This window comes from Nerophis lumbriciformis, linkage group LG19, assembly GCF_033978685.3.
Source record: "Nerophis lumbriciformis linkage group LG19, RoL_Nlum_v2.1, whole genome shotgun sequence".
In the NCBI taxonomy this organism is placed as follows: Eukaryota; Metazoa; Chordata; class Actinopteri; order Syngnathiformes; family Syngnathidae; genus Nerophis; species Nerophis lumbriciformis.
The window spans coordinates 45,011,819-45,036,178 of NC_084566.2; the positions used below are offsets into that span (position 1 = coordinate 45,011,819).

The 24,360-nt window shown below is 41.2% G+C and overlaps 1 protein-coding gene across 1 annotated transcript in view; it reads left to right on the plus strand.

The window, feature by feature from the left end:
* LOC133618388 (protein unc-13 homolog A-like) overlaps positions 1–24,360 on the plus strand; it is a 70,583-nt gene that overhangs the window by 40,625 nt on the left and 5,598 nt on the right. Inside the window, exons 23-39 of the mRNA XM_061978694.2 lie at positions 44–112; positions 223–312; positions 681–815; positions 3,221–3,348; positions 3,434–3,519; positions 3,597–3,723; positions 3,801–3,897; positions 8,487–8,630; positions 8,696–8,773; positions 15,872–15,949; positions 16,019–16,107; positions 17,885–18,028; positions 18,091–18,214; positions 18,504–18,560; positions 18,620–18,700; positions 18,782–18,929; positions 21,766–21,822. Coding sequence (XP_061834678.1) covers positions 44–112; positions 223–312; positions 681–815; positions 3,221–3,348; positions 3,434–3,519; positions 3,597–3,723; positions 3,801–3,897; positions 8,487–8,630; positions 8,696–8,773; positions 15,872–15,949; positions 16,019–16,107; positions 17,885–18,028; positions 18,091–18,214; positions 18,504–18,560; positions 18,620–18,700; positions 18,782–18,929; positions 21,766–21,822 — 1,732 coding nt within the window. The remainder of the gene's footprint in view (positions 1–43; positions 113–222; positions 313–680; positions 816–3,220; positions 3,349–3,433; positions 3,520–3,596; positions 3,724–3,800; positions 3,898–8,486; positions 8,631–8,695; positions 8,774–15,871; positions 15,950–16,018; positions 16,108–17,884; positions 18,029–18,090; positions 18,215–18,503; positions 18,561–18,619; positions 18,701–18,781; positions 18,930–21,765; positions 21,823–24,360) is intronic.

The window sequence follows — 24,360 nt, forward strand, 5'->3', positions numbered from 1 at the left end:
TTCGTCAAGTTGATCTGCTGGCTTTCTTCTCTTTTTGTTTTAGAAGGAGAGGTTTGTCAAGTTGCTGGATCAGCTGCACAACTCCCTGAGGATTGACCTCTCCATGTACCGGGTATTGAATTCTGTCTGCTTCATTGTTCTCTCGCTTCTTCATCTTGATACACTGACAGTCAAGGAAAATATGTTTATGCTTTTGTGTTTGTGAATGTACTGCACTTGCAGAATAATTTCCCCGCCAGCAGTCCAGAAAGACTCCAAGACCTCAAGTCTACTGTGGACCTGCTGACGAGCATCACATTCTTCAGGATGAAGGTATGACTTAAGACAAATGTTTTGTTACATTTCATTGGCTTTATTTGGTGTTTTAGGACTGATACTTCAGGAAGACAATGTTTGCACTTTTCCAGCACTTTCTGTAAAGAAGCCTGAGGGCCTTGCTGGGAATGAATTAGCCTATCCAAATGGAAACTATTAGCCAGAGAAGCAAGCTGTGTGTTCTAAAAGGTGGTTTGCCTTGCAGATTGCTCATGGCTGAGCTGCGACTAGAAAAAGAGCAAATAAAGACACATGCAAAGAGGAGATAATGACGGCACATATTTCCACATAGACTGATGGAGTTGTTCTCTTCCAGCTGCTGATGTTGTCATATTCCCTTAAAAGCTCCCGTGTTTTGTCTATAGGTCCAGGAACTGCAAAGTCCCCCGAGGGCGAGCCAGGTTGTGAAGGACTGCGTCAAAGCCTGTCTCAATTCCACCTACGAGTACATTTTCAACAACTGTCACGACCTCTACAATAGAGAATATCAGACAGATCCCGTAAGTAACCATTGTATTTTTGCCACAAACATGCACTGCACTGCAAAAAGTCAGTGTTCAAAAACAACAACAACAAATACAAAAATGAGGGGTATTTTATTTGAACTAAGCAAAATTATCTGCCAATAGAACAAGAAAACTTGACTTGTCAAGACTTTCCAAAACAAGTCAAATTAGCTAACCTCAATGAACCAAAAATAGCTTCAAATAAGTATATTCTCACTAATAACAAGTGCACTTTTCTTGGTAGAAAAAAAAAAGAGACCTTTTTGCTCAATATGTTGAAAAATATTGTTAAATGAAGTAAATTCTAGTGCCATTATCTTGACATAATGTTATTTACATTTCTTGAAACCAGCAAACTTATACTAAAAACTAATTTATTGTTCTTAATGGAAAGGCAACAAGGCAAGCGCTTGTTACTCTCGGGGTCTCCTAGCCGCTCAGGCAATCATATTGTCTAAAAATGCATTTTTCCATCGACAACATGACATCATCGCGCCAAGTGCGTGCTCTTTCAGTCAATTAGTGTACATACTGTATATACAGCCCGGCCCCGGCCAAAAAATGTTTTTATTGTAATTTTGAGAAACTTTATCTGAATGTGCATGAACTATTTCTGTTCAAAATAGTTAGAAATGTCACATGTTAAATGTTTAAATATTAACTGTCAGTTTACTGTACTGTGCCAACTGTACTACTATATGAGTACCTCTTTTCTATTGTTTCATTGAAAATAAAACAGCTAAGTCCATTTGGCTGTCATCTGTTTTAATTATGAGACACAATTGTGTCAAAGTCGTGATTTTTTTTTTGTTTCATGCTTGAAATAAGAAATGATGACTTTAAAAAAGTAGTTTTATACTTGTGAGTGTTGATGACACAACACTTGATATTCTAGTTTCAAGCATGTTTTACTCAATATAGGCATACTTGCCAACCTTCAGACCTCCGATTTCGGGAGGTGGGGGTGGGGCGGGGGCGTGGTCGGGGGCGTGGTTAAGATATATATGTATAAGAAATACTTGACTTTCAGTGAATTCTAGCTATATATATATATATATATATATATATATATATATATATATAAATAAATAAATAAAATAAATACTTGAATTTCAGTGTTCATTTAATTACACATATACACACACATAACACTCATCTACTCATTAGTTGAGTTAAGGGTTGAATTGTCCATCCTTGTTCTATTCTCTGTCACTATTTCAGAACACACACATTATACAAATATACATTATAAAATCAATAAGAAAACGGGAGCTCTAATTTGGGAGTCTGAATTAGGATCAGAAGTTCCTATATAAACATTGCGCACTCACGTCGCCTTTTTGTATTGATTACTGCAGCTGTGCACTGGATTCATTCACAAATACAAACTACAACTCACAAACACTTTAGAGTTAGGCTCCACCATCAGAATGTGTACTTAAACTTATAAAGATCACATGGATATTATTCAGTGAGTTGATTCACCAAAACTAACCTGTTATACAGGAAGAAAAAGCACACAGGACGTTTCAATTGTTCACAGACTGGTCGCGCTCGTCAGAATGACAAGACACTTCCGGTCTGCAGGTGATAGCATTCAATTGGGAAGAAACGCCCTACTGCCCCCTACTGACCAATGTGAATACTGATAAATGTGGAATGACAGCTCCAAAAACGAATTCAAACCACAAAATAAAATAAATAAATCAACACAAAAATGTGACACATTATGGGTGGGTCACATATGCATGTACAGTAGATGGCAGTATTGTCCTGTTTAAAAGTGTCACAACATTGCTGTTTACGGCAGACGAACTGCTTTATGGTACACGAAAACTTGACTGCTGTTGTTGTGTGTTGTTACCGCGCTGGGAGGACGTTAATGAAACTGCCTAACAATAAACCCACATAAGAAACCAAGAACTCGCCCTCCATCATTAGCTGTTTATATTGTGGGAAAGCGGACATGTGAACAGGCTGTCAACACGTCACTCAGGTCCGCATGGAGCTGGAGGGGGCGTGGCCTCCAGCTCCGCCTGAATTTCGGGAGATTTCCGGGAGAAAATTTGTCCCGGGAGGTTTTCGGGAGAGGCGCTGAATTTCGGGAGTCTCCCGGAAAATCCGAGAGGGTTGGCAAGTATGATGTAGGTCATCACATCTCAGCAACAAGCTGTAATATCTTACTGACATCATTTAGGAGCAAAACACTTCAAACAAGTAAAAGACTCTAACATCAAATCTGCTTAGTGAGAAGAATGATCTTATCAGACGGAAAATAAGCAAATATCAGCCTTATTTGACATATTTCATCTTACTTACATTTCACTTTTTGCAGTGTGCTTTTTAGGCATGTTTGTGGGGAAGGCACTTTGTTTACAAGCGTGTTTCCTTCTCCCCAGTCAAAGGCGGTGCCTCCAGATGAGCAGGGTCCAAGCGTGAAAAACCTGGACTTCTGGTCCAAACTCATCACGCTGATTGTGTCCATTATAGAAGAAGATAAAAACTCTTACACTCCTTGCCTTAATCAGTGAGTCTCTCCTCTCCTTAAGTGTGTCTTTAGACAAGCACATGATGTCTTTGTACTGAACTCTGTGACTTGTAATCTGCTGAAGGTTTCCACAGGAACTGAATGTGGGCAAGATCAGTGCTGAGGTTATGTGGAATATGTTTGCTCAAGACATGAAGTACGCCATGGAAGGTGAGTGACATCTCAATAGGGGGGCAGGGGAAAACATCTCGAAACCATTTTTCTTTCCTCCTTTTTCTGCTACTTAGAGCACGAGAAGCATCGGCTTTGTAAAAGTGCAGATTATATGAACTTGCACTTCAAGGTGAAGTGGCTTTATAACGAGTACTGCAAGGAACTGCCCACGTTCCAGAAACATGTTCCTGAATATCCAGCGTAAGTAATTCTACATTTATAGAATACTTCTATTTTTAACAGTAAAAGACAAAAACTGGCCTGTCTTGACACTGCAGATGGTTCGAGCCATTTGTCATTATGTGGCTGGATGAAAACGAGGAAGTGTCAAGGGATTTTCTACATGGCGCACTGGAAAGGGACAAAAAGGATGGGGTAAGCACTTCATCCTAAAGTTGCAAACTGCCTCACATTGCTGGACACGAAACACTTCATATAGGACATGAAATAGAAAATGATAGCAGGCTATGCATCCTTTATTTTGACACATCACACTTTGTCCAATTATCTCCAAATGTGGTGGACATAGTGGTTTACTCTCCAGTTAGTAGTCTTGTGCCAAAATGTGTAAATGTACAGGCGGGGTATATTTTAGCTTCATGCCTCGCACATTAGACCATGAATGAAGCAGGCTCACAGCCTCTCTGCACCGCCCGGCAGGTATAGGTGCCCCAAGGTCATGCTCCCAGGATTCTCTGCCATGTGTGATGTTAACTGGATTCTGAAGGCCGATTTCATTATATATGACGGATATCAAAGGTCGTAGGTCAAAGTCAAAGGAAAGAAACCGATGGATTTCTGCTTCTGGGGGCCGTTTGGGAAAATGAGGAAATTGTTTTTCTGCTTGAATTTTTGACCACTTCTCTTGACAAAATTGGTGCAGTTCAGCTGTTGGTTATCTGGCATGGACTTGTTTCTTCAGCATTGTCCACACCTTTAAGTCAGGACTTTGGGAAGGCCATTCTAAAACCTTCATTCTAGCCTAATTTAGCCGTTCCTTTACCACTTTTGACGTGTCGTTGTCCTGTTGGAACACCCAACTGCGCCCAAGACCCAACCTCCGGGCTGATGGTTTTAGCTTGTCCTGAACAATTTGGAGCTAATCCTCCTTTTTCATTGTCCCATTTAGAGCAGCAGTTCAAATGAAAGCCCTGCCTGCGTACATCCATTTTCACTATTAACTTTTCTAAAAATCCATTTTCAACCAAGAACACATTGACCATCTTAGCACAGACATGATGACGTATCAAGTGGCACAATAGTAAAGTTCCCTGCCATACTCCCATAATAGTTTATCACTAGTTACTATTTGAACAACTTTGGTATTGCAAACTGCCCACATAAAAGTTTGCCATCATGCCAGCAATGAAATGTGAAAGCTGCTCAGATGAGACTCACACTAATGTATTCATGCATGTCTCATAGAAACTCAGGTCCTTCACTAAATCAGCACATTGAAGACCCAATAATTACCAGAGGCAAATGGAGAAGGAAAAGACTTTTGCTCCAGCACACTCGCTATGACACATGAGCATACGTCACACTCCATTTGGTGCTACACATTGTTGTTCAATCTCTACCAGTGACGTGCGGTGAGGTTGATGGCTGGTGAGGCACTGACTTCATCACAGTCAGATTTACAAACATATGAACCCTAAAGAGTATCTTATTCACCATTTGATTGGCAGCAGTTAACGGGTTATGTTTAAAAGCTCATACCAGCATTCTTCCCTGCTTGGCACTCAGCATCAAGGCTTGGAATTGGGGGTTAAATCACCAAAAATGATTCCCGGGCGCGGCGCCGCTGCTGCCCACTGCTCCCCTCACCTCCCAGGGGGTGATCAAGGGGATGGGTCAAATGCAGACGACACATTTCATTACACCTAGTGTGTGTGTGACAATCATTGGTACTTTAACTTAACTTTAACTTTACACATACAAACTGTAGCACACAAAAAAGCACATTTAATTAAAAAAAACGTTATTATGGTCTTACCTTTACTTAGAAATTAAGTCCATGCGCCGCAACTAAAGCCCTCACTTCAACTTTCCACGTGCAAGATTGAATCTATTTAAAAAAAGTGTAACCGAGGGTTTATAAATGTGGCCTATACTGTATGAAACTACAAAATAACAAACACGGAGGCTCCAGTTTACACGAGGACCACTTTATTTACATTCTTTCAAAAACTTCCGCAACGTGACATCACTTCCGCTCTTAGCGCCTTCAAAATAAGAGCTCAAGGCATATACTGTATAACAGCGCATAACAGGAACTTAACATCACAAAGAGGAAAGCCCATGAAAATAGGTTACAAAGGTTATTTAATAAGAAGCCAAAAAGTGCACAAACAATAATGTTCGTGTTGGAGGAGTTGTGAATTAGGTACACCTGCAGTCTGCAGGTGTATCTAATGTTGTGTCCTTGCAGTCATTCACAACTCCTCCAACACCAACATTATTGTTTTTGCACTTTTTGGCTTCTTATGAAATAATTTTTTTTAAATAGATTCAATCTTGCACGTGGAAAGTTTAAGTGTGGGCTTTAGTTGATATAACAATTCTACGGCGGGGGTGCAGGAGGCGGGGCTACTGGAGCCTCAGCCAGTGCGTCTTTTGCAGCCGTTTTATGATTGCTCAGCACAAGAAATACGTTACACACATACAGTTGTTGACAAAATACACTGTACATTATATACCTCAGCTAACTAAACTATGGAAATGTATAATATAGTTCATATAGCAATACAGTCTCACTGCACAGCAGGCCAGCAGTTAGCCGAGTCATTGCGCAATCCATGTTGAGGCACTGAGTGACGTGCCTCAACTGGCTGCTGTTCACCGCACCGTCTCTTCTCAGTATTTGAACGGCAAATGTGAAAATTCAGCGATTTTGAATAAAAATAATCTAAAACTGGTGAAGTTAAATGGAAAATAACTTTATAGTATAATCACTGGATACATATAACAATTTAATTATTATTATTTTTTTTTACATTTTTTTTCTTTCTTTCTAGTGACTGCACGTCACTGATCTCTACATAACTGACATCTGTAAAGTTACACAAGATTTCAAGTTAGTTTTATTTGCGTGTTCAGGAGAGAACACACAGAAGATAATACAAATAATAACAGAAGAAATGAACACATTAAAAAGATGGTTTGACAAAAACATCCTTAAATCTCAGTGAAACTAAAATAATGCTATTTGGTAACAGTAGAAGAGAAAGTCAAACACAAATAGACGGAATAGAAATTGAAAGAGTCAATGAAACCACATTTCTAGGTACATTGATTAATCATAAAGAGAACTGGAAATCTCATATAAAAATATACACAACATAATTTGGCAAGAAACACATCAACAAAGAATAAAGCAAAACATGTTCGAGACCAAAAATGACTTCATATTGTCTACTGCTCACTAGTGTTACATATCTGACTTCTTGTGCAGAAATATGGGAAATAACTACAAAAGTACACTTCATTCACTAACTGTGTCACAAAAAAGATCAGTAATAATAATACATCATGTTGGATATAGACAACATACAAACACTTTATTTATTTAATTAATACAAAATTCCACCACATAGTGAATTATCAAACATCTAAAATGATGTAAACTATAACCTGCAAACCAAGAATGTACAACAATTCTTCTCAACAAAAGAGGAGAAATATAATCTTAGAGAAAAATGTAATTTAAAACATTTGTACGCACGTACAACACTTAAGACCTTCAGTATATCAGTATGTGGAATGAAATGATGGAATGGATGAATAAACAATGTACTAATATGATCCACTTCAAGAAACTCTTCACACTTAAAGTGTTTACAAAGTACAAAGAAGAAGATAAACATTCTCAATTTATTTCATCCATCATTCATTTTCTACATCATCTTACTCATCTCACCATATGAAACATAACTTACTATTTATTTATTTTTAATATTATTACTTATGGAGTATATTGTGAATTATTATTGAGAACAGGAAGTAAACGAAAGTGTGAGCAACTTTTATGTAAAGGAAAAGGGGTAGGATTAAATAAGCTCTTCTTCCTACTCCTTTTTGAACATGTTGAATAGAGAAACTGAAACTTGTGATGTATCATGTTGTATGCATGCGTGTGTGATGTATCATGTTGTATGCATGCATGTCTGATGTATCATGTTGTATGCATGCATGTGTGATGTATCATGTTGTATGCATGCATGTGTGATGTATCATGTTGTATGCATGCATGTGTGATGCATCATGTTGTATGCATGCATGTGTGATGCATCATGTTGTATGCATGCGTGTGTGATGTATCATTGTATACATGCATGTGTGATGTATCATGTTGTATGCATGCATGTGTGATGTATCATGTTGTATGCATGCATGTGTGATGTATCATGTTGTATGCATGCATGTGTGATGTATCATGTTGCATGCATGCATGTGTGATGTATCATGTTGTATGCATGCATGTGTGATGTATCATGTTGTATGCATGCATGTGTGATGTATCATGTTGTATGCATGCATGTGTGATGCATCATGTTGTATGCATGCATGTGTGATGCATCATGTTGTATGCATGCATGTGTGATGTATCATGTTGTATGCATGCATGTGTGATGCATCATGTTGTATGCATGCATGTGTGATGTATCATGTTGTATGCATGCATGTGTGATGCATCATGTTGTATGCATGCATGTTGGAGATAATATCCCAGCACAACATGCAGCTGCAGATGTGTGAGAGTGTTTTGGCTCCAGTTGCTGTGAGCTTGTGCTGTGGCGTGTCAGTGAAAGGTTGTAGAAGATGCAGGACTGTTCAATGAGGGCAGTGGCCCCCATCAGGACCCTGTGATCATGTCTGAGTAGAGGCCGCATGTGGCACTGAGGGCAATGAATGATGAGAGAGGGTCCTTATATTGAGTGCTCTTCTTTCTTCCTCTTCCACAGTTCCAGGTCACCTCCGAGCATGCTTTGTTCTCCTGCTCTGTTGTGGACGTCTTCTCTCAGCTCAATCAGAGCTTCGAAATCATCCGCAAGCTGGAGTGTCCCGACCCTCAGATTGTTGGCAACTACATGAAGAGATTCGCCAAGGTGACCTTCACCTGCAACATGCATTATTCCCTGTGTGGGCTCATGCTATCTGTTTGTGTCCTTAGACCATTGGCAATGTCTTGTTGTCTTATGCTGACATCATAGCCAAGGAGTTTCCAAACCATGTGAAGAAGGAGAAAGTGGTGAGTATTGCAGCCTGCTCAATGCAAACATGTTATTTCTGCATATATGACATATTTGTAATGACAACATGTTATTTCTGCATATATTACATATTTGTAATGACAACATGTTATTTCTGCATATATGACATATTTGTAATGACAACTTATTATTTCTGCATATATGACATATTTGTAATGACAACATGTTATTTCTGCATATATGACATATTTGTAATGACAACATGTTATTTCTGCATATATTACATATTTGTAATGACAACTTATTATTTCTGCATATATGACATATTTGTAATGACAACATGTTATTTCTGCATATATTACATATTTGTAATGACAACTTATTATTTCTGCATATATGACATATTTGTAATGACAACATGTTATTTCTGCATATATGACATATTTGTAATGACAACTTATTATTTCTGCATATATTACATATTTGTAATGACAACTTATTATTTCTGCATATATGACATATTTGTAATGACAACATGTTATTTCTGCATATATTACATATTTGTAATGACAACTTATTATTTCTGCATATATTACATATTTGTAATGACTACATGTTATTTCTGCATATATGACATATTTGTAATGACAACATGTTATTTCTGCATATATTACATATTTGTAATGACAACATGTTATTTCTGCATATATGACATATTTGTAATGACAACTTATTATTTCTGCATATATGACATATTTGTAATGACAACATGTTATTTCTGCATATATGACATATTTGTAATGACAACATGTTATTTCTGCATATATTACATATTTGTAATGACAACTTATTATTTCTGCATATATGACATATTTGTAATGACAACATGTTATTTCTGCATATATTACATATTTGTAATGACAACTTATTATTTCTGCATATATGACATATTTGTAATGACAACATGTTATTTCTGCATATATGACATATTTGTAATGACAACTTATTATTTCTGCATATATTACATATTTGTAATGACAACTTATTATTTCTGCATATATGACATATTTGTAATGACAACATGTTATTTCTGCATATATTACATATTTGTAATGACAACATGTTATTTCTGCATATATTACATATTTGTAATGACATGTTATTTCTGCATATATTACATATTTGTAATGTTATTTCTGCATATATTACATATTTGTAATGACAACATGTTATTTCTGCATATATTACATATTTGTAATGTTATTTCTGCATATATTACATATTTGTAATGACAACATGTTATTTCTGCATATATTACATATTTGTAATGACTACATGTTATTTCTGCATATATGACATATTTGTAATGACAACATGTTATTTCTGCATATATTACATATTTGTAATGACAACATGTTATTTCTGCATGTATTACATATTGGCTGTGGTGGCGTCGCATCACATTTCTACTTTTTTGGCCACTCCTTGTTGAGCTCCACGAGAGAAGCCCTCAACTTACGAGCACATTGCGTCCCACGACGGAGCTCGTCACTCAAAACACTCCTATCTTAAATCGGCCCCGCCCATCAAAATGTATTGAAACCAATTTATTCTGCGCTTGGCCCTCCCAAAACACCACAATGACAAGTTTACTAAACACGTAAAAAGAAAAAACTACTTCTAGATGGGACATATTGTTTGAAAAACATTCAGCTAACAAAGAACTAGAGTAGTTTTATGTAATTGGTCTGTTTCTGTCTGTCCAGTGTTGCTGAGTAAAGATGTCGATAAATGGTTTCAAATGTGATATCGGAAATTATTGGTACCGGTTTCAAAAAGTAAAATGTATAACTTTTTAAAAGGCCGCTGTGTACACGGACGTAGAGAGAAGTACAGAGCGCCAATAAACCTTAAAGGCACTGCCTTTGCGTGCCTGCCCAATTACATAATATCTACGGCTTTTCACACACACAAGTGAATGCAATTCATACTTGGTCAACAGCCATGCAGGTCACACTGAGGGTGGCCGTATAAACAAGTTTAACTGCAGCCTTTTTTAGATGAAAATAGCACTTTAGATCCATTTCAGTCTGGATGCAAAGCTTTGCTCAGTACTGAATCTGCACTTTTAAAGGTTTTTAATGATTTGCTTTTAATGTCTGATTCTGGCAGCTTTGCCATTTTAGTGCTTTTAGATCTTCCAGCTGCCTTTGACACAATTCTTTTAGATCGCCTGAGAGACTGTGTGGGTGTCAGGGGGACTGCATTAGAGTGGTTCAGATCCTACCTGTCAGAAAGGTCCTTCTCTGTCAGGCTGAGGGACGCCACCTCTTCTTCTGCTCTGCTTTACTGTGGTGTCCCCCAGGGATCTATTCTAGGCCCCATCCTGTTCGCTCTATATCTCCTCCCTCTTGGAGAGAATTTTAAGAGGCATGGAGTGTCTTATCACAATAACTCTCACAATATTATGTCAGACCCACTCGACATCCATTGCATTCGGTCTCCCCTAGATGGGGGGGAGGGTGGTTACCCACATATGCGGTCCTCTCCAAGGTTTCTCATAGTCATTCACATCGACGTCCCACTGGGGTGAGTTTTTCCTTGCCCTTATGTGGGCTCTGTACCGAGGATGTCGTTGTGGCTTGTGCAGCCCTTTGAGACACTTGTGATTTAGGGCTATATAAATAAACATTGATTGATTGATTGATTATCACTTTTATGCAGACGACTGCCAAATTTATATGCCGATTTCAAAAGGCCACGGCCCCCTGACACTCCTTCTCAACTGTCTATGCCACGTCAAGGCTTGGTTAGCACAGAATCTTTTAATAATGAATGAGGGAAAAACGGAAATGTTAGTTTTTGGTGCGGCCCTCACTGACTTGGGACCATTGCAAAATGATGTGCGTCCCAAAGTCAGCAGCCTTGGCGTCACTATAGACAGACATTTTAAACTTGACAAACAAGTCAATGGCCTTTTAAAATCCTGTTTTTCATCATCTTTGTCTTTTAGCAAAGGTAAAACCATTTTTATCTTTGAACCTTTTTGAACAAGTGGTGCATGCTTTTATTTCAAGTGGCCTGGACTACTGCAATGCACTTTATGCTGGCATTAACCAGAAAGCTCTCTCCCGGTTGCAGTTAGTCCAGAATGCGGCAGCGCGTCTTTTAACAGGGGCCAGGAGACGCCAGCATATAACCACAATCCTTGAGAGTTTGCACTGGCTCCCTGTTCATTTTACAATTGATTTTAAAACCTTGCTGTTTGCTTTTAAAGCTTTACATGGACTGGCACCTCAGTATATCTCAGACCTCATCCAAACTTACAATCCTGCACGCGCTCTGAGGTCCGAGAGCCAGCTCCAGCTCGTGGTGCCCAAGACCAGACTTAAATCCAGGGGAGACAGGGCCTTCTCTGTGGTCGGCCCTAAGCTCTGGAACATTCTGCCCCTCCATGTTCAAACTGCTCCCACAGTGGACTCTTTTAAGTCTTGTCTTAAGACCCACTTTTATTCTTTGGCTTTTAACACTACGTGAGTTGTGTGCTCCTCTGTGTTTTTAAAATGTTTATTTATATTTACTGTTTTAATTGGTTTTACCCTTTAAAATCGTTTTTAATCATATTTATTTTATATTGTTTTTAATTGTTTTTAATATTGTTGTGCAGCACTTTGGAAACATTTTGTTGTTTAAATGACTAAAGTGGATTGGATTAACACTGTTATAAATATGCGCCACACTGTGAACCCACACCAAACAAGAATGACAAACACATTTGGGGAGAACATCCGCACCGTAACACAACATAAACACAACAGAACAAATACCCAGAAACCCTTGCAGCACTAACTCTTCCGGGACACTACAATATACACCCCCCGCTACTCCCTACCCCCTACCCCCATCCAGCGGGGCATCACAACAAAATTAGGCATAATAACGTGTTAATTCCACAACTGTATATATCTGTATCGGTTGATATCGGAATCAGTAATTAAGAGTTGGACAATATCCGCATATCGGATATCGGCAAAAAAGCCATTATCGGACATCTCTATTGCCGAGTCCGACTTGTTTTCACAGAGCTGCTCGCTTGTTCCTCTGCTGGACTCTGCCAACACTGTCACATACTCATCCACTTTATTTGTTAGCACATTTAAACAATAGAAATGTTTCCAAAGTGCTGAACAACAATAATAAAAACAATATTCAAATATTATCCTTAGCTCCGCCAATGACTGAAAAAAAAAAAAAACAATATAAAAACTAAGGAACTAAGAAATTGCTGTTCATGTTGCACATGGATTTATTTGAGTGACAGGTCAGAGTTGACATGCAATGCTTGACTGCCCAGTTTGTTGAGTCAGCCACTTGAGTGTTCCTGGTTCGATCCCCAGCTTCCCCCATCCTTGTCACGTCCGTTGTGTCCTTGAGCAAGACACTTCACCCTTGCTCCTGATGGGTGGTGGTTAGGGCGTGTGAATGTGGAAATAGTGTCAAAGCGCTTAAAGGTAGAAAAGCTATGCAGGTATAACCCATTTACCTTTCAAAACACTTCAAACACAGCATCCGCAGTTCCCCAATATTTTTATGGATAAATGCCGGTCGCTGAGATGCTTGTTGTGGCATGCCGCGGAGGCTGGCTGCAGTTTGTGCGGTGCGGACTGACACAAGGACGTATTTGTAATGGTTACTTTCTCTGATTTGGTCTTCCGTTAACTTTCCTAGTTCCAAAAGTTGGATTGTGTCGATCTCTGCGCACGTCCACTGTTGAATAAATGTCATGATCCGTGTTTTGTTCAGTTATGTTCTGTTAGTTTTGGACTCCCTTAGTTCCTGTTTTGTGCACCTCTGGGTTTGTTTTGGTTTCCGTCCATCCATCCATCCATCTTCTTCCGCTTATCCGAGGTCGGGTCGCGGGGGCAGCAGCTTAAGCAGGGAAGCCCAGACTTCCCTCTCCCCAGCCACTTGGTCCAGCTCCTCCCGGGGGATCCCGAGGCGTTCCCAGGCCAGCTGGGAGAGATAGTCTTCCAAGCGTGTCCTGGGTCTTCCCCGTGGCCTCCTACCAGTCGGACGTGCCCGAAACACCTTCCTAGGGAGGCGTTCGGGTGGCATCCTGACCAGATGCCCGAACCACCTCATCTGGCTCCTCTCGATGTGGAGGAGCAGCGGCTTTACTTTGAGCTCCCCCCGAATGACAGAGCTTCTCACCCTATCTCTAAGGGAGAGCCCCGCCACTCGGCGGAGGAAACTCATTTTGGCCGCTTGTACCCGTGATCTTGTCCTTTCAGTCATAACCCAAAGCTCATGACCATAGGTGAGGATGGGAACGTAGACCGACCGGTAAATCGAGAGCTTTGCCTTCCGGCTCAGCTCTTTCTTCACCACAACGGATCGATACAGCGTCCGCATTACTGAAGACGCCGCACCGATCCGCCTGTCGATCTCACGATCCACTCTCCCCTCACTCGTGAACAAGACTCCGAGGTACTTGAACTCCTCCACTTGGGGCAAGATCTCCTCCCCAACCCGGAGATGGCACTCCACCCTTTTCCGGGAGAGAACCATGGACTCGGACTTGGAGGTGCTGATTCCCATCCCAGTCGCTTCACACTCGGCTGCGAACCGATCCAGTGAGAGCTGAATATCTTGGCCGGAGGAAGCCATCAGGACCACATCATCTGCAAATAGCAGAGACCTAATCCTGCAGCCACCAAACCAGATCCCCTCAACGCCCTGACTGCGCCTAGAAATTCTGTCCATAAAGGTTATGAACAGAATCGGTGACAAAGGGCAGCCTTGGCGGAGTCCAACCCTGACTGGAAACGTGTCCGACTTACTGCCGGCAATGCGGACCAAGCTCTGACACTGATTATACAGGGAGCGAACTGCCACAATAAGACAGTCCGTTACCCCATACTCTCTGAGCACTCCCCACAGGACTTCCCGGGGTACACGGTCGAATGCCTTCTCCAAGTCCACAAAGCACATGTAGACTGGTTGGGCAAACTCCCATGCACCCTCAAGGACCCTGCCGAGAGTATAGATAGAGCTGGTCCACAGTTCCACGACCAGGACGAAAACCACACTGTTCCTCCTGAATCCGAGGTTGGACTATCCGGCGTAGCCTCCTCTCCAGTACACCTGAATAGACCTTACCGGGAAGGCTGAGGAGTGTGATCCCACGATAGTTGGAACACACCCTCCGGTTCCCCTTCTTAAAGAGAGGAACCACCACCCTGGTCTGCCAATCCAGAGTTGACAACCAGTGTTTTGGTTTCCTTGGGGATTAATTGGGTTGAGCTGCCTCTGGTTAGTGGTCGGCACGCTCACCACTAATCAGAGAGCTATTTATTCACCTTGCTCGCCACACTCGCTCTGGCTTCATTGTTTGCTGAATGCAACACTTTGGTATACGTTGCTATTCTTCTTTTCTAGCTCATGATTCCTATTCTAAGTTTTTGCCTTAGCTTCTTGTGCGATCGGCACGCATCCCTTTTGTTTCCTTTTTGTCTGTTTGTAAATACAGTGGATGATTTATGAGCAATAAATCATCTCCTACCTTCACGCTTTGTAAGGAGTTGTCCGTCTGCATCCCGGGAGAACGACCCCGCATAAAGTTGCGACCCCCGTGTGACAATAAAACATTTTTTTTCACTTTGGACTTAATTTTCAAAACAGGGACAGTTTATACTGACAGTGGCTGATTTCCATCTTTTGTCCGTGCGGTAATGAATGGCAAACACAAATACTTGTCATCCTCATCATGCATAAGCAAAAGCGGAGAGACGGTACATATCTCCAAAGTTAAGTTAGCTCAACTGAGGTATGACTGCAGTAGAAGGTTGACGTACAGATCTCATCTAGTGTTGTGCTTGTTGAGTAACAAATGACCTCTTTCTGCAAGTGTAATTGCCGTGGCTGCTCTGCGGTGTTTGAAGTGAATTAGGGCTGTGTAATTAGCTGAATGTTGGAGGCAGCACTCCCAGAGAGACCACAGCCTCAGAGGAGGATTTCATTAGTCAGAACTCCAGCTTTTCCTGATTGTTTTTGCCAAAGAAGCCAATAGTGTGGACTGATCACGGCCCCAACTGGCAGCAGAGAGATGAAAAGAAGATGTCTTTTTCTGTCCGCAGCCATGCATCATTATCAATAACATCCAGCAGCTCCGAGTTCAGCTGGAGAAGATGTTTGAGGCAATGGGAGGCAAAGATGTAAGTAGCATCCATGGACCGTTTGTTCTCATGTCAATTTGGATAATAGTCTACTGTAATAATCCCTAGCTCAATCTGGAAGCCAGTGACTTCCTGAAGGAGCTCCAGAACAAACTCAACAGCGTGATGGACGACCTCAGCCGCATCTTTGCCGTCAGGTTGGTGATCAGAGCAGCTGCTACCACACACACTGCAAACAGTCAGTCTTCAAAAAATAATTGAGGGGTATTTTATTTGAACTAAGCAAAATGATCTGCCAATAGAACAAGAATATTTGGCTTGTCAAGACTTTCCAAAACAAGTCAAATTAAAGCTGCAAGCAGCATTGGTCGGGCCCGCGTATTTGGCAGGTGCTAATCCTAAGTGTCCCAATACTTTTGTCTACTTTTAGTCTGAAGTGTTCCAAGACTTTTGTCTAGTGTACCTACCTTGTCTGCATTGTGTGGGCATGTTGGTGCTTCCTGCTTTTGAGCAGCCATCTTAAAAAAAACAGCAGCGCAGCAGCATCAGTGCAGCAGGTCTTTGAAGGGTCATAAAATCAAAACCGGAGCAGGTATTAAAAATCTGTTCTATACTTTTATACACAAGGGTTCAATCTCTCTCCTGTGTTAGTTTGAAGCCTAAACGACAAACGCGCTCAGAGGAGATAGATTTTGAAGGAAGGTGACCGGTTTTTACAAAAATGTTGTTTTGAAGGGGGAATAGCAAACTTCCTGTTGATTTTTGCTGGGGGTTGTCAATTTATGAAATGTAGGTCGAAGTGAGACCTACATTGAGGTTTTTGTTTCATGTCTCTCCGACCTTCCCAGTGGGAGTTACAGGCAGTTTTGTCATTTTTTTCTTCCGAGGAGCAGTTTTTTCTCCGTTTTATTAAAAGATTGCTCTAGAGCGCAATTTTTAAATTTGGGGTTAGGTTTTTTTTATTAGATCGCAATTTCTGCTAGTCCTGATGTGTGTGTTCAGTTCGGTGAGTTTTGAAGCATGTTAAGGGGGTCAAATTACAGCTCAAAGAGGCAAAAGTGACTGTTTTTAGTACATTTTTGTCTTGAAGGGGGAATTGCCAACTTCCTGTTGATTTTTGCCCGAGGAAATTAATTAATGAAAAGTAGGGCTAAGTGAGCCCTACATAGAGGTTTTTGTTTCATGTCTCTACAACATTCGTACTGAGAGTTATAAGCAGTTTTCTTTCTAGGGGGCGCTAGAGCGCAATTTTGAGTTTTGGGGTTCGTTTTTTTTATTAAAAGACAATTTTCGCAGGTCCTGATGTGTGGGTCAAATATGGTGAGTTTTGAAGCATGTTAAGTGGGTCAAATTAGTGCTCAAAGAGGCGGCGGAATAATAATAAAACCTTAGAAAAACAATAGGTCCTTATGTCCCATTGCAAAAGGACTCCCGTTGGGAATCCTTTTACAATGGGCCATGCGGGCCCTAATTAGCTAACCTCAATGAATAGCTTAAAATAAGTATATTCTCACTAATAACAAGTGTACTACTATACGAGTACATCTTTTCTATTGTTTCATTGGAAATAAAACAGCAAAGTCCATCTGTTTTAATTATGAGACACAATTGTGTCAAAGTCATGATTTTTTTTTGTCATGCTTAAAATAAGAAATGATGACTTTCAAAAAGTAGTTTTATACTTGTGAGTGTTGATGACACAACGCTTGATATTCTAGTTTCAAGCATGTTTTACTCAATATAGGTCATCACATCTCAGCAACAAGCTGTAATATCTTACTGACATCATTTAGGAGCAAAACACGTAAAACAAGTAAAACACTCTAACATCAAATCTGCTTAGTGAGAAGAATGATCTTATCAGACGGAAAATAAGCAAATATCAGCTTTATTTGACATATTTAATTTACTTAGATGTCAGTTTGTGCAGTGTAAGAGTGGCTAACAAGGGTCTGCATGTTTGCACCGCTGCAGCTTCCAACCCCAAATCGAGGACAACGTCAGACAGATGGGGGATATCCTGGCGCAGGTCAAAGGTCAGACTGTACCGGCCAATGGCAGCGTGGTCCAGGAAGCAGACAACGTTCTGCAGCCCATCATGGATTTCCTGGACAGCAAGTGAGTGTTGAAAGTAGCAGACACTGTCAGAGTATTTTCATGCACTTTCTTTTCTGCTTCAGTCTGTCGCTCTTTGCAAAAATTTGTGAGAAGACGGTTTTGAAGAGAGTTCTGAAGGAGCTGTGGAAACTGGTGATGAACACCATGGAGAAAACCATTGTGCTTCCCACGCTTACGGACCAGACGGTGTGTGATCCTATCAACTCTGACTTCATCTCCAACTTTCTCCACTACATCAATTGAATTCAAACCTTAATGACATTATTGGCCATCTGTCTCATCTTCCCTTAGGTCCTTGTAAGTAACCATCCATCTATAAGCATGGACAAGCATCAGCACTGTGCACACTACACATGCTCACTTCTTCTTTACAAAGTTACACGTCCAGAAGTTTTAGGACTTCCCTTGGATGACTTTCCCCCTGACACTGATATCAGCGTGAGTGTGTGAAGTCACGTCTTGTGTGTCCTTGCAGGGCACGCAGATGATCTTCAATGCTGCCAAGGAACTAGGCCAATTGTCCAAGCTGAAGGTAGCAAGGTCCCGCAGACGTGAGCGCCGTGCAGCACAATGATCTTTGTCTTCTTGCAGGAGCACATGGGCCGAGAGGAGGCCAAGGCGCTGACTCCCAAACAGTGTGCGGTCATAGAGCTGGCTCTGGACACCATTAAGGTACAACTCTCTGGACACCATTAAGGTACAACTCTCTTCCATCCAGCTGTGGACGCTCACTAGTCTGCTCTCCTTTTGCAGCAATACTTCCACGCGGGCGGCGTGGGCCTAAAGAAAACCTTCTTGGAGAAGAGTCCCGACCTCGCTTCTCTGCGATATGCCTTGTCCCTCTACACACAGGCCACGGACAAACTCATCAGAAAGTTTGTTCTCTCACAAAGCGCTCAGGGTACAACACACACACACACACACACACACACACACACACACAGACACTACTGTACCTTTAAAGGTGCTAGGTGATGTAACTCATTAGGATTAAAATGAGCAATTTGACTGCGGTCTAGGGAGGAAATGTTACTTTTACTGCTTGAGTGAGTTCTGCTGCATTGACTTCATCTCCTAAAGGGCTGCATGCAAACCTTCCTGGTAAATGTATCCATTTAGCGTGTCTGTCTCCATGTTTATGTAATCATGCTGGGAGGAGCAGATGCAAATATAAACTTTTAGTGCTCGCAAGGTGATTGATCAAGGCTAAAACTGTTCTGCGGACGCTGTTTTGTGTCTATGTTTAGCACGTCTCCAAAGTACGTGCAAACTGGCACAGTAACTGTGAGGAAAAAAGATGATTGCGCTGCAAAGACAGACGATGGAGAGAGAGTATGTCAACATATTTGGACTGTCAGCCATATCAGCTGTTCAGCAATATCATTTTATAATTTTATAACTGATGGATGAGTTAAGGGGCTGATTAAAACAAATTCAATTGATTCATTGATGCTTTTTAATGGCTTATTTTCCAGAAAAAAAACTCTTGCAACATGCATTTTCTTGCCGCTGGATCATTCAAGACGCACCATCACACCTTTGGCGTGCTAAAATGTTGTCTGGATCGCACTTCTATATCACCCAGAAAAGGTGGTTCATATTATATTTGTCATATTCGGGTAGTCCGGCTTCCTCCCACCTCCAAAGACATGCACCTGGGGATAGGCCCCTCCCACCTCCAAAGACATGCACCTGGGGATAGGCCCCTCCCACCTCCAAAGATATGCACCTGGGGATAGGCCACTCCCACCTCCAAAGACATGCACCTGGGGATAGGCCCCTCCCACCTCCAAAGACATGCACCTGGGGATAGGCCCCTCCCACCTCCAAAGACATGCACCTGGGAATAGGTTGATTGGCAACACTAAATGGTCCCTAGTGTGTGAATGTTGTCTATCTGTGTTGGCCCTGTGATGAGGTGGTGACTTGTCCAGGGTGTACCCCGCCTTCCGCCCTAATGCAGCTAAGATAGGCTCCAGCGACCCCCCCCTGTGACCCCGAAAGGGACACGTGGTAGAAAATGGATGGATGAATATTCCACAACATAACAAAACACCTTTGAAGCATATGATGTCATTCATGTGGAGGGAAGTTATCGTCTGTCTCCATGGAAACACGCAAAAAGATCATTTAAATAAGGTGATCAGCAGCACTTTTTGCACTTGTCATCAATTGAACACACAAGGCCTGATTTACTGAAGGTAGGACAGATAATCCTCTGTCCTACCTGTGTGACAACATTTTTGGACGGTCAAAAAAAAAATGGATTAGACATTTTCTCTTCAGCAATTTCCTTTTATAATTTTATTGCTGCTGGCTGATTAAAACAAATTCAATTGAATGTTGTTAGTTTTTATTATTTGTTGATATTGTATCTCCTCCATCTTCCATTGTGCATTGTTTGCATTTGACTCATGGCTGGTGATGCCATCCACAGCCATCCATCCATCTTCTTCCACTTATCCGAGGTCGGGTTACGGGGGCAGCAGCCTAAGCAGAGAAGCCCAGACTTCCCTCTCCCCAGCCACTTGGTCCAGCTCCTCCCGGGGGATCCCGAGGCGTTCCCAGGCCAGCTGGTAGACATAGTCTTCCCAACGTGTCCCAGGTCTTCCCCGTGGCCTCCTACTGGTCAGACAGTCAGAACACCTCACTAGGGAGGCGTTCGGGTGGCATCCTGACCAGATGCCCGAACCACCTCATCTGGCTCTTCTCCATGTGGAGGAGCAGCGGCTTTACTTTGAGCTCCTCACCCTATCTCTAAGGGAGAGACCCGCCACCCGGCGGAGGAAACTCATTTGGGCCGCTTGTACCCGTGATCTTGTCCTTTTGGTCATAACCCAAAGCGCATGACCATAGGTGAGGATGGGAACGTAGATCGACCGATGTCAGGTTCAAACACCGATGACATCTATTAAACAGACAAGAAGCAAGGAATTAAACAGAGACATGATTCAATTTAGCTCAATGAGGAGAGCACGTACACCTGTACTCTTGTACGGTGTCGTCCCACGCTCTGACAAAAGGATTGCATGCATCCTCTTTTATTTGGACTTTCTCTGATTACATAGGAACAGCTGTTTCTTAAGGGAGAGGGGGTCGTAAACAGCCGTTGCCCTCTGTCACTAAACAGTTCAAAGAAAAGATGCCTGGAGCTTGCGTCAGGTCCTGCTTCCTCTCCGCTTTGTAGATCCCGGGTCAAGACAAGATCTTCCTGTGGATTACAATAGATCAAAGAAACCGACACCTTCATGTCGCTTCCCATCGTACACAGTAGAGTTTTACAAGTCTTTTGCTTGGTAGGATCAAAGACAGCTTTTGTCTGCTCGCCGGGAACTTATGGGAACAGAAAGTTTTATGTACAATTATTCTGACAACCGGTAAATTGAGAGCTTTGCCTTCCGGCTCAGCTCCTTCTTGATACAGCGTCCGCCCACTCATAGTACATGCTATTTTATTTTTTGCACATGCTGTGTAGCACGTGGTTTTCGGATCTTAGTAAATCAGGCCCAGTCTTACTAGATCACCTGCAACTAATAGTACTTGCAAATGTGACTTTTGGCCACTCAGCAGTTGTTGTTTCCATGTTAGGAGTGAAGTCACAGATGTATTTTGACATCAGATGAAAAGACCCTTTTATTTCAGGCAAAAACACACATTTTGTATACGGCACTTTGCATTTTGTTGTTCTGTCTAATTGTCATCCTGTTTTTTATGCTCCCTTTCCTGTGCACACTAAGTCCATGGAGGCAAGGGGGTCCGCTACACACCAAATGAAGACACACCACCGGAGAAACGTACGTGCCAACCTTTTCATGCCATGAGCAATGAATGAATTGTGTCTCATCTCAAAGCTAATGAGGCAACAGGCTCCTTTGAAAGAGAATCGTGTTTGCTTTGTCGCCTCCAATAACACCAGAAAAGTTTCTGGATTAGTTACTACGCTGCAAAAAGTCAGTGTTCAAAAACAAGCAAAATGATCTGCTAATAGAAGAAGAACATTTGGCTTGTCAAGACTTTCCAAAACAAGTCAAATTAGCTAACCTCAATCAACCCAAAATAGCTTCAAATAAGTATATTCTCACTAATAACAAGTGCACTTTTCTTGCTAGAAAAAACAAATATGAGACCTTTTATCTCTATATGTTGAAAAATATTCTTAAACACTTGATAATTATAGCTTCAAGCATGTTTTACTCAATATAGGTCATCACATCTCAGCAACAAGCTGTAATATCTTACTGAGATCATTTAGGAGCAAAACAAGTAAAACACTCTAACATCAAATCTGCTTAGTGAGAAGAATGATCTTATCAGACAGAAAATAAGCAAATATCAGCCTTATTTGACATATTTCATCTTACTTACATTTCACTTTTTGCAGTGTAGTCAAATAGAATCTACACGGCAACAAAGTTGGTGTGTTAAAGCAGAGTAACAATGCCATCTGCAGTACAGAGTTGGAATGACAGTCCCGTCATAATGTGTTCATGAGGGAGTGCAACTGGCAGTCCAAATGACATTTTGGTGGATGACCACAATTTAATGCATGTAATACAATACATGACTTCATAGAATGACATGTGGAACAATCATGTGTATCAACTGGAACGTGTGTGTGAAGGGAGAGGCTTGAATGTCCAGGCTGGGTGGAGTGTGTGTGTGGACTGGAGAGTCCAGTCCATAGAGGATCAAACATAATTGTGTGAGAGTCCAGTCCATAGTGGATCTAACATAATAGTGTGAGAGTCCAGTCCATAGTGGATCTAACATAATAGTGTGAGTCCAGTCCATAGTGGATCTAACATAATAGTGAGAGTCCAGTCCATAGTGGATCTAACATAATAATGAGAGTCCAGTCCATAGTGGATCTAACATAATAGTGTGAGAGTCCAGTCCATAGTGGATCTAACATAATAGTGTGAGAGTCCAGTCCATAGTGGATCTAACATAATAGTGTGAGTCCAGTCCATAGTGGATCTAACATAATAGTGAGAGTCCAGTCCATAGTGGATCTAACATAATAATGAGAGTCCAGTCCATAGTGGATCTAACATAATAGTGTGAGAGTCCAGTCCATAGTGGATCTAACATAATAGTGTGAGTCCAGTCCATAGTGGATCTAACATAATAGTGTGAGTCCAGTCCATAGTGGATCTAACATAATAGTGAGAGTCCAGTCCATAGTGGATCTAACATAATAATGAGAGTCCAGTCCATAGTGGATCTAACATAATAGTGTGAGAGTCCAGTCCATAGTGGATCTAACATAATAGTGTGAGTCCAGTCCATAGTGGATCTAACATAATAGTGAGAGTCCAGTCCATAGTGGATCTAACATAATAGTGAGAGTCCAGTCCATAGTGGATCTAACATAATAGTGAGAGTCCAGTCCATAGTGGATCTAACATAATAGTGATAGTTCAGTCCATAGTGGATCCAACATAATAAGGAGAGTCCAGTCCATAGTGGATCTAACATAATAGTGTGAGAGTTCAGTCCATAGTGGATCTAACATAATAGTGATAGTTCAGTCCATAGTGGATCCAACATAAAAATGAGAGTCCAGTCCATAGTGGATCTAACATAATAGTGAGAGTCCAGTCCATAGTGGATCTAACATAATAATGAGAGTCCAGTCCATAGTGGATCTAACATAATAGTGAGAGACCAGTCCATAGTGGATCTAACATAATAGTGTGAGAGTCCAGTCCATAGTGGATCTAACATGATAGTGAGAGTCAAGTCCATAGTGGATCTAACATAATAAGGAGAGTCCAGTCCATAGTGGATCTAACATAATAGTGTGAGAGTTCAGTCCATAGTAGATCTAACATAATAGTGATAGTTCAGTCCATAGTGGATCCAACATAAAAATGAGAGTCCAGTCCATAGTGGATCTAACATAATAGTGTGAGAGTCCAGTCCATAGTGGATCTAACATAATAGTGTGAGAGTCCAGTCCATAGTGGATCTAACATAATAGTGTGAGAGTCCAGTCCATAGTGGATCTAACATAATAGTGTGAGAGTCCAGTCCATAGTGGATCTAACATAATAGTGAGAGTCCAGTCCATAGTGGATCTAACATAATAGTGTGAGAGTCCAGTCCATAGTGGATCTAACATAATAGTGAGAGTCCAGTCCATAGTGGATCCAACATAATAGTGAGAGAGTCCAGTCCATAGTGGATTTAACATAATATTGTGAGAGTCCAGTCCATAGTGGATCTAACATAATAGTGTGAGAGTCCAGTCCATAGTGGATCTAACATAATAGTGTGAGAGTCCAGTCCATAGTGGATCTAACATAATAGTGTGAGTCCAGTCCATAGTG